The sequence below is a fragment of the Chiloscyllium plagiosum genome, chromosome 36 (genome assembly GCF_004010195.1).
Source record: "Chiloscyllium plagiosum isolate BGI_BamShark_2017 chromosome 36, ASM401019v2, whole genome shotgun sequence".
Lineage (NCBI taxonomy): Eukaryota > Metazoa > Chordata > Chondrichthyes > Orectolobiformes > Hemiscylliidae > Chiloscyllium > Chiloscyllium plagiosum.
In genome coordinates this window covers 32,952,689-32,967,382 of record NC_057745.1, presented here as the reverse complement: position 1 = coordinate 32,967,382, position 14,694 = coordinate 32,952,689, and the positions used below count along the sequence as shown (strand labels likewise).

Here is a 14,694-nt window from a genome sequence, read left to right as displayed (position 1 = left end):
GTAAAATTTCACACAAAGGAAGATGGTATTAAGAAGTGGGTTTCTGAAACCCAGGAATTAAATGAAATGCATGTTCAACTATGTTCGAGCCAAATTTCTTTCTCTTGCTTTCTTCTTTTGGATTTTTTCTCTCTCTCCCATTCTTTCTGTTTGTTTTTCTTTTTCTTGCTCTCACTGTTTCATGTATACTTTTTCTTTCACTGACTCTCTCTGGGACCTTTTGTGCTCTTTCTCAAGTATAGTTCTCCAAATTAGTTTGTGCTGACCATGTGGTTTGGTCTCATGTGGTGTGGGAATCTGGTTTATGAATAGTATTCTCAGCAAACTATGTTCCTGATGAAGGGCTTTTGCCTGAAACGTTGATTCTCCTGTTCCTCGGATGCTGCCTGACCTGCTGTGCTTTTCCAGCACCACTCTCTTGACTCTGATTGCCAGCATCTGCAGTCCTCACTTTCTTTAAAAGTGTCAACTGAACATTTAATGACACTAATGTCACTACATGCATTATATGGATAATTTAGGTTTTTAAACACTTTATTTGGCATATAAAAAATTATCAAACATTTGAATATCTAATATCTATAATCCTGTGGATTATTTCTCAAGACTAGTATTTTAAATAATAGAATTGAACATGATTATTTTAAGATCACATTATCTGGTCAATGATTAAAAAAACAATGTTTTTCTGTTGGGGGTCTTGTTTGGTGTTTGTGCTCATGCTGAAGGTTTGAGAACTGTTGTTTATTTCATTACTTGTATTTAAAATGTTTTATTGAAATGTGCAACAGATTTTCATTGCCTTGTAAGTAATTGATTTTTAAAAAATGTTGTATGTTAATTTACTCATGCTTCTCCAAGCATGACCTCTTTAAAATGCTGAACATGGCAAAGTGCAAGCTGGTGGACATAAATCATAATCACTTGCAAAGTTTTCATTGCTCTATTAGGGGGGAAAAAAAAGTGCAAGGTCAGAATGGAGCTGTTTGCTGTTGCAGGATTTTACTACTATTCACAACTCTTCAGGTACTGAAGCAGTCTGTGCTTGCATGCTGCAAAACCTGGATAACATTCAGGCTTGGGCTGATAAGTGACATGCAACGTTCATGTAGTAACAGCAGTAGCAGTCTCCAACAAATTACCATTGCTGAATTTCTTACCTTCACTATCCTGGGTGCTATCATTGACAATGATGGTACATATCAATTCAAGCCTGTCAGCCTGCTTTGATCCCTTGCAATTCCCACTGTTTAAACAGTCCATGGCAGATCCCATCGCCCTCACCCTACACTCATCCCTGGAACATCTGAATAACAAGGATATCTACATCAGGCTCCTACTCATTGACTATAGATTTGCCTTCAACATTGTAATTCCAATCAAACTAATCTCCAAACTGAGTCCTACATCTCTGTTGCTGCCTTTACCTCTGGATCATTGACTTTCTGACCCACAGACTGCAATCAGTGAGAACAGGCAACAGCACCTCCTCTACGACAATCCTCAACACCAGTGAACCGCAAGGCTGTGTACTAAGCCCCTTACTATGCTCCCTGCACACTCATAACTGTGTGGCCAAATTGCATTCTAATGCCATCTACAAGTTTGCTGACAATACCATTGTTGTAGGTTGGATATCAAACAATACCGAAACAGAATACAGGAAAGAGAGAGAGTGTATGGTGGTTTGGTGTAAACATAAATATCTGTCACCTTCAATGTCAACAAAATGAAAGAGCTGGTCATTGACATCAGGAAGCAAGGTGGAGGGCAGCTCCTGTGTACGTCAATGAAGACGGTCGAGAGCATCAAGCTCTTAGGAGAGATGATCAGCAACAACAACTATTAATGCAACGATCAAGAAAAAACAACAATGCCTCTACCTCCTCAGAACGCTAAGGAAATTTGACATGTCCATAAAGACTGCAACCAATTTTTACAGATGAATCGTAGAAAGTATTCTATCTGGGTCCATCATGGCCTGGTATGGTAACTGTTCTGCGTAGAACCATAAGAAACTACAAGAGTTGTGAACACAGCCAAGTCCATCTCACAAACCAGCCTTCCATCCATTGACTCCATCTATACTTCTTGCTGCCTCGGAAAGGCAGCCAACTTAATCAAAGATTCCTCCCACCCCTGTTATATAGTCTTTCAACCTCTTTTCTGTCAGGCAGAAGATACAAAAGTTTAAAGACACGCAACAACAGATTCAAGAACAGCTTCTTCTCTACTGTCATTAGACTTCTGAATGCACCTTGCAAATTTCAAATTTAATGTTGACCACGCTCATTGTGCACTTTCTCTGGTACCATAACATTGTATTCCTCACTCTGTTCTTTTACCCTATGTACTTTGTATGGTAAGATCTGCCTGTCCTGTATGCAAAATAAAACTTTTCACTATCTAGGTATATGTAGTAACCATAATAAATCAAATCAAAAATTGACTAGAAACATATTGGGATCCAGGTACTGTAGTTGCAGGAGCAGGACAGAGCTGTGAATTCTACAGTGAATTCAACTCTCCTTCTGATTTCAAAAAACCTAGCCACCATCTTCAGATCATAAGTCAGCAGTTTGATGGAATGCATTAGATGAGTGCAGCTCCAAAACTCTTATGAAACTTAACATTCAAAATAAAGCAACCTGCACTGCAAACATTCGGTGGCTCTACCAATTGCAGTGTTATGCAACACTTACAAGAAGCATGGCAGCCAATCACCAAAGCTTCTTTGGTGCCTTCCAATCGTATGATCTGTTACTATGTAGGAAAACAGGGGAACAGGTCACTAGGAACATCATCACGTGCAAATTTGTCTTCAAGCCATAAAGCTTGAAACCCACACAGACATGGGGAGAACATGCAAACTCCACATACAGTCGCCTGAAGCTAGAATCCAATATAATTTACCAGATAGGTGTTTCCAGTCCTGGAATATGGTAGGTCTGTCTGGAATCCTTATAGGGCAAGAGATGCAAAGACAATTGAAGTCATCCAAAGACTTGCTGCGGGGTTCTGCATGAATCACTATGGGAAATACTCAAGTGTCACATGCCGTGATTGAATATTTGGAATGGGAAACACTACAGTAAAGGAGGAAGACAACTGGATTCTTCATGTTACTTAAAGGCTGTGGTGAATTGACAGAAGAAAGTATTTGGTGCCCTTCAGCAATGTCATAATACAAAGTAGTCATCTGCACAAACTGCAAAGACCACCGCTTTTCAAAACAGCGGATTAATAATCTTCTTACAAGGACAAATCCAAATTGAAACCAGCTGCCAAAGAAAAAAGTCTCAGCCATATTACTTGAAACCTTTACGGCCTGCCTCTAGATTATTTCAATTTAAAAATTTCATTTCAGGATTACAATCTTGGCAGGTCATACCTGCTATCTATAGGAGCTTTGGCAGAATGTGGATATTTATCTGTGATGCTGACGCAACTAAAGCAAGACCATAGATTACAGTGGCTGAAAAGGTTGGTTCATCACCAAATTCTTAAGGGCAGTTTTGCCTATGGTGTCTACATTCCATGAACAAATTGCAAAACTGTTACAAATGTCACATGCGTGCTCAATGGCTACCAAAATCACACTCTCATGTAAAACATATTTCTATTTGCATTTATTTAGAGTTTTGACATTTCTCAGTTCAAGATATGTTTGCTGAAATATGCGTTTCAAATTGAGAACATTAAGCCTGGCATGACTGAAATTGCACAGTGAGAAATGGTAACAATAGTATAAAATGGCATTTTTTTTTACCACTTCATTCATTGGATGAAGGTATTGCTGGCTAGGCAGCATTTATTGCCCATCCCTAATTACCCAGAGGGCAGTTAAGAGTCAACCACATTGTTGTGGGTCTGGGGTCACATGTAGGCCAGACCAAGTAAGGATGGCAGTTTCCTTTACTAATGCCCTTTAGGGAAGGAAACTGCCACCCTTACCTGGTCTGGCATACATGTGACTCCAGACCCACAACAATGTGGTTGACTTTCAATAATTAGGAATGGGCAGTAAATGTACCAAGCCAGTGATGCTTTCATCCTGTGAATGAATTTTAAAAAAAAGTGTAAAATGGCATTTCTGTTATCTATCCAATACCTGGTGATTAGGTATGTTGCAAGTTTTTGCTTTATTTATTAAAGATCAAAAATGTTGATTAAAATATATTTTTCCTTAGACTGGAATTTGATGATGAAGATGGAGAAGGGCCTAGCAAATTTTCAAGGTAAGTGAATTGAAATTTGGGGCTTTGAAGTATTTTCCATGCATTGTCTGATGTTCATTGCCACTTACATTTTGGCCAGTATTACTCTTATTTGTTTTAAAATAGCAAGTTCTGTTTTATATGACATAGCCTTTTTTGTCACAAACACTGAGTCATTTGAATAAAATAAAAGTGTAATGATTGTTAATACGTAATGATTTGCCAAACTTTTGGCAATATTCCTCAGCAGCATTTGGGTGGTTAAACTAGCATATTTGTCTATAGTTTGAGTTCCTGAAAAGAAATTTCATAATCAAGAAAGTCGAAAGAACCTGCAGCATGGTAAATGATGAAGAAATGATTTAGTAAACCTCAAAATGGCATCACGTGAAAGACAATGATTACTCTCTAAATCAGAAGAAATGTGATGACTTAAAAGTTGGGAATGTGGGCTGCAGATGACCCCTAAATTGTCAGATTAGCATTCATTTCTATTTATCCCTCAGTTCCTTTTTTGTGGGGAAAGTCACTTTTTGCCTACCTCATCAATCCTGAAGATGAAAATTTGCACTTGCACAGTAGTGGATGATGAGTGAATGCAGGAAAAAAAAAGGTTTGGAATAAAGACAGAAAAAGATTTATGAAAACAGGTAGAGAAACCTTGGAGCATGTTGAAAATGGCAATCTTAGTTGTTCTCTTGAGTATTAACAAAAATCTTAATTGATGAATAATAGCAGTTTGCATTTATAGAGCACTTGTATCATTCTAAACTGACCCAGGACGACTCAGGAGCAATGTCAAGCAAAATTTGATACTGATGTATAGAACAAAATGTTAGTCTGAGTGGTCAAGGAGGTAAGTTTTAAGGAGTGGAGTAGTGCTGTGGAGAGGACGAGAGAGGCAGTCTCAAAGATGCGCAGGTATTTGAAAGCATGCCTGCCAGTAGTGGAGTGATGAAAACTGAATTACATTAGAGACCAAAATTGGAACAGTCCAGAGGCAGTGGAGGGGTGTAGGTCTGGAGACGTTAAGGAGAGGTGAGGTCATGAAGGAACTGAAAAGCAAACATAAGACTTTTAAAACGCTAGGAGCTGTGTGGATCAGTGAGTGTCGGGGTGAAGGGTGAATGGGGTTGAAAAACGTGATGCTGGAAAAACACAGCAGGCCAGGCAGCATCCGAGGAGCAGGAGAATCGACGTTTCGGGCAAAAGCCCTTCTTCAGGAAGTGAAGGGTGAATGGGGCATGATTTGAGTTTAGGGGATTGACCAAGTTTTAGATGAGCTGAAGTTGTAGAAGGTGCAGGGTAGAATCCAGATAAGGAATCAAGCCTTGCAGGTAACAAAGACATGGCTGAGAGATTTAGTGGCAGATGAGCAAACGAAGTGGCAGAAGTAGAGATGGGTGATGTTATGGAGGTGGAAATAGATGTTCTTGGTGATTGGAAAGTATGTGAAGCTGGAAGCCTAGTTTGAAGTCCAATAATATGCCAGGGTTACAATCGATGCGGAAAGATAGCCCATGTCACTCATGAAGGAATGAGCTTGGTTTGCGGACTAAAAACTTAGCTTCCATGCTTCCAATATTTATTTGGTGAAATTTTTGCTGACCCAGTACAGGATGTCAAGTAAACAGTATGTCATATCAGAGGTATTTGTGCCACAGGGAGTATGCATGGAACTCATGTATGTTCAAATGACATCACCAAAAAGCAACATGTAGATGAGAGAGAGGAGGGAACTAGGGGCACTTCTTTGGAAATCCCAGATATACAGGTGTGGAAGCAGGTTAGGTTTATTCCCCTTTTTATTTCCTTCCACAGAATTCCCTGTAATGATTTTCCTTCTTACTTCCACACGGTATTTTCCTGCTAAGTGCTTTCCTTCAGCAATATTATAAGATGTAAGAGTAGAAGTAGGCCATTTGGCCCATCAAGTCTCCTCCACCGTTCAGTGAGATCATGTCCGATCTGATTGTCCTCAATTCCACTTTTCTACCATATCTCCACAACCTTTGATTTCCCTACTGATTATATCCAAGGCTGACATAGGCAGATTTTTGGTTAATAACTAAGCCTTGAAAGCCCTGTGTGATTTAAAAAAAAAATTCTGAAGATTCGCTACCTTCTCAGTAGAGAGACAAAAACACCCTTCTCATCTCTGTTTTGAATGAGCAGACCCGTACTCTGATATTATGCCCTCTGAGCCCAAACTGTCCTTTGGGGAAATGACCAGTCTTCATCTATCCCGTCAAGTTCGTAATGAATTTTGTGTGTTTCAATAAGGTCTCCTCTCACTCTTCTAAACTCCCAACAGGTCCAGGCCCAACTTACTTAACCTCTCCTCATCAGAAAATTCCTCTATACTCTGAATCAAACTAGTGAATCTTATATGGATCGGTCCTATGCCAGTATGTCTATCCTTAGATAAGGGAATCAAAACTATTCACAGTATTCCAGGTGTGGTTTGACTAGTGCCTTTTACAGTTTTAGCAAGACCTACCTATTTTTATTCTCTATTCCCTTTAAAATACATGCCAACACCCCATTGGCCTTGCTGCTGAACTTGGATGCTCGAGTTTTATGATTCATGCACAAGGACCCCCAATTCATTGTCATCTTCAGTTCTTGCCTACCCATCTATCTTTGTGCCATCCGCAAACTTGGCTACTGCGCGTTCAATTCCCTCATCCAAGTCACTAAGCTGTATTGTAAATAATTTTGGCCCCAGTGATCCTTGAGATATTCCAGTAGTGACAACTTGCCGTCCTGAAAATACCCCGTTTATTGCAACTGTCTGTCTTCTATTGGTTAACCATTCTGTATCCATGCTGATATACTACCCCAGCATCACAGACTGCACCATGCATAGTAGCCTTATGCATGGTACCTTATCAAATGCCTTTTGGAGATCCAAAATATTAAGTATGTTGGTTCCGCTTTATCTATCTTGTTTGTTTTTTCCTCAAAGAACTGTAATAAATTTGACTGACATGAGTTCTCATTTATGAAGTTAAGTCGATTCTGATTGTATCTTGTTTTATTAATGGTGTGCTATACATCCTTGATAGTCAACTCACATATTTTCCCAGCAACAGATGCTAAGACAACTTGCTCATTTATTGATTTTTCTTGTCATCCTTTTTTCTGAAAGAGTATTACATTGGCCGTTTTCTATTCTTTGGGATTTTCCCCGAATCTTACAGGACTGTTACAAGATTACGAACAGTGCATGTACTGTCTCTGTAGCTACTTCCTTAAAAAAAAACTGGGATGCAATTAACAAGGTCTGGGGTACTTGCTCTTCCTTACCCGGATTAGTTTCCCAATTTTATTTTTGAATAATATTGAGGGAGATGATGGCCTGGTTCTATTATTGCAAGACTGTTATTCCAGTGACCCAGGTAATGCTCTGGGGACCTGGTGTTCAAAACCTGCCACATGATGAAATTTGAATTCAATAAAAATCTGAAATTAAGAGTCTACTGATGCCCATGAAGCTATTGTTGATTGTTGGAAAAACCCGTCTGGTTCACTCATTTCCTTTAGGGAAGGAAACTGCCACCATTATCTGGTCTGCCCTATATGTGACTCCATACTTAAAATAATATGGTTTATTTTAACTGTTCTCTGGGCAATAGGGATGTGCAATAAGTAATGGTGTAGTCAGTCATGCTCACATCCCATGAATGAGTAAGAAAAAAATCTCCCCTTTTAGTCTCTTGATTGTGTAGTATTTTTGGAATGTTGTTAATGTCTTCAACTGTTAAGTATTTATTTATTCAACTTTCTGCCATTTCCTGGTTTGCCCAATATTGTTTCCCCAGCGTGGTTCTCGAAGGGGCCTGTCGTTACTTTGGCCTCTTTTATTTTCCCCTCTTAATACACCTTAAATAAGCTCTTGCTATACGTTTCTAGATTATTTGCTAGTTTGTCTTTATTGTTTTTTTTCCCCCTCTTTATTATTTTTCGATCCTCTTTTGTTGGATTATAAAGCTTTCCCATCCCTCTGCTTTAGCACTTAAAATATTGTATGTTTTTTCTTTCAACTTAATATAATCCTTAAACTTCTTTAGTTAATCATCATTTTATCCATTTTCTAGTGTCCTTCTTTCTTAATGGAATATATTTGTTTTTGAGTCGCAAACTATTTTCTAGATCGTCTGCCATGGTTTCTCGGCTGTGGTTTCTGCTAAACGTCTTTTTTAGTTTAATCCCACCCCTATCCCTATATTTATTCCCTCTTTGCCCCTATTAGTTGGAGTAATTTTTATGCTTGTAAGCTTTGTCCCTCCCTGTCCCAATCTGGGTATCATTATCAGAGCAGTTGCCCTATCATCCTGCCAAATCCTTTTGCTTTGTTCACCTAGCTATCTACCCTTCTGAGGAGGTCCCTATTTAGAACCCTAGTTATTCGATTTGGCTAGACGCCGACTCTAACACAGTTCAGTTAAAGCCTGTCCAACCGAAGCACCTAGGAACGGCATGGTGGCTCAGTGGTTAGCACTGCTGCCTCACATTGCCAGGGTCCCGGGTTCACTTCCAGCTTTGGGCAGCTGTCTGTGTGGGTTTCGCTAGGTGCTCCGGTTTTCTCCTAGAGTCCAAAGATGTGCAAGTTAGATGGATTGGACTTGCTAAGTTATCTGTAGTGTTCAGGGCTGTGTGGGTTAGGTGCATTAGCCATGGGAAATGCAGGATTACAGGGATAGGTTAAGGGGATAGGGTCTGGGTGGGATGCTCTTTGGAGGTTTGGTGTGGACTTGTTGGGCCAAATGGCCTGTTCACACATTGTGGGGATTCTATATTTCTATACCTCCCTTCTAGCCCAAAACTGATACCTGTGCACCATGATCTGAAACCCATTCCTCTCACATCAAGCTTTAAGCGACACATTTAACTCATTTATTTACCCTGAGTGAGTTTGTCCGTGATTCCGGTGGTATCCTGAATTTATTACCTTTTGAGTTTCTACTTTTAGCTCCTAACTGTTCAAAAATTTTCAGTAGGGTATTCTTTTCAGTCTGATCAATGTTTCTGATACTAACAATAATGTTACCAATGACATTTGAAACCATGCAAACTCCATCCCTCATCCTGGCAACCGTCTGAAGCTGAGCCAGATCATTGACAACCTTGGTATCATATTTGACCTGAAGACTATCTCTAGGGTTGTCTAATTTCATGTTCATAATGTTACCTAGCTCCATGGCAGTCTCAGTTCATCTGAAACTCTCACTTCAGCATTTGTTACCACGTGACCTGATTTTTTTCCAATGTATGTTAGGTCAGCCTCCCACACGCTACCCTCTATAAACTTAAGGTTTCCCAAGGCTTTGTAACTATTCATTCCCTAAATTGCACCAAGTCCTGTCGCTTCTGTGCTTGGTGACTTACATTGGCTTCTGGTTAAGAATTTAAATTCTTATTATTATTTGCGAATCCCTCGGTGACCTCACTATATCTATAATCTCGTCTAGCCTATCAACTCCTGAAATATTTGTGATCATATCTGGTCTTTTGACTGTCTCTGATTTTCACCCTTCCACTATGGGTGGTCATGATTTCAGTTTCTTGACATTCTGGAATTCACACCCAAAACTGTTCCTGACTGTCTTGAACTCTTTCTTTCACTGTGATACTTTTTAAAACCTACCATTTTGTTTAAACTTTTAGTGATCTGACCTAAATCTCATGTGACTCAATGTCAAACTTTGCTTTATAACACTCCTGTGAATTGTTGCGGGTGGTTGTTACTTTTACAAACGCTAAATAAATGCAAGTCTTAGATTATAATAGAATATGCATTCACTGCATGATGATGTTTAAGGCTTGCACATGAAGGGCAGTGGAAGTGGTGGTGTAGTAGTAATGTCAGTGGACTAGTGATGCAGAGACTCCTATTCTGGGCTATGGCACATGACACAATCCCACAATGGCAGATAGTAAATTTGAATTCATTACAATCCTGTTTGAATAGCTGGTCTAATGGTGATCAAGTAACTATTGTCAATTGTCATAAAACACATCTGGTGCACTAATGTCCTTTTTAAAGAAGAAAATCTGTTATTCCCACCTTCTCTGAACTACATGTTACTCCAGACCCAGAACAATGTGGGTGGCTTGTAACTGATCTCTGAAAAGACCTAGAGAGTCAATCAATTCAATAAAGCCACATCCCATCAAGAATAAAGAAAAAAAAGGAACATTTAATTCCATGACCAAATGCAGCAAGACATAGCCAATATCAGTTTCGGCTGAGAAATGGCAAGCAGCATTCATACCAAACCGGTGTCAGGTAATGACCTTCTGCAACAAAACATATCCAGAAACATTCACTCTTTCTATCAGCTGCTCAGTAGCAACAGTGTCTACCATCTACAAAATGCATTGCAGAAATTTACAAAGGCTCCATAGACAACACCTTTCAAACACGTGATCACTATCGCTTAGTAGCACAAGAGCAGTGGATACCTAAAAACACCACCATCTGTGAGCTTCCCTCCAAGCCACTGACCATCCTTATTTATAATTATAGCACCATTCCTTCCGTGTCACCTGGTCAAAAACCTGGAATTCCCACGCTAATGGCATTGTGGGTCAAGGTCTAGATTAGAGTGGCGCTGGAAAAACACAGCGGTCAGGCAGCATCCGAGGAGCAAGAAAATCGATGTTTCGGGCAAAAGCCCTTCAAAAGGATGCCTACTTTGAAGAAGTTCTCCCCTCTCTACAAGAATGTCGGTGAATTTCTCTCTCTCACTGCAACCCCCAGGTCATCTCCTCTGCCCTGAAGCTCTTCAACCATTGTGGGTCAAGAAGGACACTCGCCACCATCTTCTCAAGGGGCAACTTGAGATGGGCAATAAATGCTGGCCCAGCCAATGATGCCCATGTCCCTTAAGTAAACAAAAAAGGTTTCATTGGAGACGATGCCAGTAGAAACCTAATGTGCTTCAACAAGATTAACATTATGTAAATCCATGGATCTGTTCCTACGGTTGTTCTCCAATTACCTTTTCAGTTTTTTTAATTATTATGGATTTGTTCTAGTGGATGTATGGTACATTTGACATATGCATGGATATAGTAAATGAGTAGTCCACTTAAATGGATGAGATCTAAATAGAGAATATTTTTCTTCTTTGCCCCTATATTTGTATTGTTAGCAAATTTGTTCAGTGTTCAGTGTTCAGTGAGCAGCTCTGGGAAAATTCTGGGACATGGGTTTGAATTTTTTAACTCTTCCCCTCTCCTGGCCCCAAACCCCTTGGAGTGTGCTCAGATATAATGGATGTGCATTAGTAAAATCAGATAGCACTGAAGAGAGCACCATATCAATCCTTACTTGCCTCTACTGGAATTTTACCAATATCAGGGTAGAGTTTGAGGCAGCCTGGCTGTTCTTGGACAAATTTAGGACCTTAAGTGGCCACTTAAGTGACTTCTGCTGCAATTAATAAAATGATGGCAGGGAATGGGGTCTATGCCATATGGTGAGACCTGACTATGGGGTGGTGTGGTCACTAGCCTCCCTTGTGGCCAAAAGCCTCCTATGAAACAGTAATCCTGCTACTGTTTGTTTCCCCGTTGTGTTTCCAAATGCACCTTCCCCAATTCTTTTTTTGGGGCCACTCCCTCCCATTCCTTGTATCAGCTTCCAGTACTGTTGCTCCTGATGAAGGGCTTATGCTCGAAATGTTGATTCTCCTGCTTATCGGATGCTACCTGACCGGCTGTGCTTTTCCAGTCTTTGACTCGGATCTCCAGCATCTGCAGTCCTCACTTTCTTCTAATGGATAAGCTGCAGTCCCAGCTTCCTAAGACCAGTGAACTGATTGCCATCTGATTGGCTTAAAGGTTTCATAGGCAGGATTTCTCCCACATCAGGATAGAGGTCTTATCCTGAGTAAGTTAGTGGCTTGATGAAGATTCCTGCCATGTGGATCTGGACCCTGTCTTGATTTTTATACTGGAAGTGCTATTGACTTTGCTTTCAACTCTGGCTATAGTTAATAAAATATAACCGTTCTAATTTTTCTGATTGTAATTAGGTCTGAAATGAAACTATACTACATTATTGTTCTAATTAAAAGTGCTAACTACTACATGCAGTCAGGGTATTTAAAGCAGTCTTGCATGTTTTTGAATCAGTGGAATTGCTGTAAAGTGGGTTGTTTCAATAGTTTTTCCACCATACCATGTACTGGTTTCTGGATCAACAAGCAATTTGCTTCCAGTTCTTTCCATATCTTGCTAAATAGTTCATCAGAAGGATCACATAAGCAACCCCTGATTATATGTTTTAAAAATGTTTAGATTAATTTAGTTCAACAGATTACATTTTATTTCTCTATGCCCTTTGTAACCATAATGTGACTGAGTATTGATTATATATCTGTCCATCGTGGCATTGTTCAGAGGTTGGTTTCTAATTCTAAGAATTAGATAGTTGAACGTATTATTTTGTGTCATTTTATTCTTACTAATATTCAATATACATAGATTTGCTTTTGGTTCATTTTGAGTTGACTACCTTTTTGTTTCTCTAGGTATGCAGATCCCCGATGATAAAGAAAAATGTACAAGGTAGGAGTAACTCTGATGGGTTTAGCAACGAGACAAATCAAGTCGTTTCATCCTCTGCCCACAAAGCCGACTTACTGTCTCTAGTGTATAGAGTTGATTTTGTTTCCAAGTTAGATGACCTCAGTGCTGATGACCAGGAAAACTAGACAGGTAGGGACGAGCAAAAAGCAGCCAAAACAATGCTATCATCTGTTTTTAAATCTTGTTGGAGTCAACAATGTTAATAAATAAAAATGTAGCAATTATTTTTACATGGAAAGTAACGATAACTTATATTAATTGGAAAGATAGGTACAGTAACCATTGTAGAATTTTCTAAATCATACAGCATTAGCAATTGCAAGCTACAAATGTAATAATTATATGAATTGAATTACCTTTGATATACCAATTACCAATGGAACCTGATTAATGTTCCTTTAAAGAGTAAAGATATATGGTACCATCTTTGTATCTGAAAATATTATAGCTTGAAGAATTTAGATAGGTAGACTGACTTGTTGGCTGAGTTTGGTGTTGAATCAGACTTGTTGGAAGACGCAATGACATTTTTCCTAAGGTATGATAGTATTTATTGTTATTTTATTTGATGTGTAACATCTTGGTTAAAACACAGACAACAGCAGAACTCCAGAGGTGAAGTGAGAGTGACTGGACTGCTCTTGGCAACAGGGCAACACACAACTGTGCATGGCATTAAGGAGCCCTGGCAAAAGAGAAGTCAATGGGAATCGGGAGCTTTGGGGGAAACCTTCATTAGTCGGAGTTATACTTAGCACAAATGAATATGGTGGGTGTTGTCGGTTGTTAATCATCTCAGCTCCAGAACATCACTGCAGTACTTCTTCAGAATAGTAGCCTATGTCTAATTGTCTTCAGCTGCTTCTTCACTGACCACCTCTCCATCAACATGGACCAAATTATGTATGTTTGTTGGTGATTATACAATACTCGGCACTGTTTGCAACTCCTCAGGTGCTGAAGCAGTCTGTGTTCTTGTGCAGCAAGACCTGGATAATGTAAGCCTTGGGCTGATAAGTGGCAAGTAACATTTACATCACACAAGTGCCAAGGCACTAATCATCTACAACTTGAGAGAATCCAACTATTGCATCTTTATGTTTAATGGCATTACCATGGCTGAATGTTTCAGTATTAACTTTTTAAAAAATTCTGTTGTGGGACATGAGTATCGCTGGCTGGCCAGCATTTATTACCTGCCCTGGATACCCTTGAGAATGGGATGATGGGCTGCTTTCTTGAACCATTACAGTCTATGTTAGGGAGAGAATTCCAGGATTTTGACCCAGTGACAGTGAAGGAACGGTGATCTATTTCCAAGTCCTGATGGAAAGTTCTAACCTAAAAATGTTGACTCACCTGTTCTTCAGATACTGCTTGACCTGCTGTGCTTTTTCCAGCTCCACACTTTATCGACTCTGACTTTCCACCATATGCAATCCTCACTATCTCCAAGTCAGGATGATGAGTGGCTTGGAGAGGAACTTGAAGGTAGTGGTGTTCCTATGTATGTGCTACCCTTGTCCTTTGAACACCTGGAAGGTGCTGCCTAAGCAATTTCTGCAGTGCATCTTGTATAAAGTATACACTGCTGCTACTGAGCATCAGTGGTGGAGGGAGTGGATGCTTGTGGATGTGGTGCCAATCAAGTGGGCTGCTTTGTTCTGGATGGTGTCAAGATTTTTGAGTGTTTTTGGAGCTGCACTCATCTATGCAAATGGAAAGTGTTCCATCACAGTCCTGATTGTGTCTTCTACCTTGGTAGAGTTTACCATTGGCCAGAAACTGAACTAGACAAGGCATATAAATACATTGACTACAAGAATTAAGTCAGGTACTAAACATTCACTGGTGAGTAACTTACCTCTTGACTCCC

General features: G+C 39.7%; 1 protein-coding gene across 5 annotated transcripts in view; it reads left to right on the top strand.

The window, feature by feature from the left end:
* The window catches only part of arnt2 (aryl-hydrocarbon receptor nuclear translocator 2), a 462,386-nt gene that overhangs the window by 35,495 nt on the left and 412,197 nt on the right, over positions 1-14,694 (top strand). For 4 of the 5 annotated variants that reach the window (XM_043677623.1, XM_043677621.1, XM_043677622.1 and 1 more), the window contains exon 2: positions 4,191-4,238. In XM_043677623.1, coding sequence (XP_043533558.1) covers positions 4,191-4,238 — 48 coding nt within the window. Of the gene's footprint in view, positions 1-4,190; positions 4,239-12,760; positions 12,798-14,694 lie in introns of all 5 variants that reach the window. The other variant, XM_043677624.1, reaches the window with a different exon arrangement.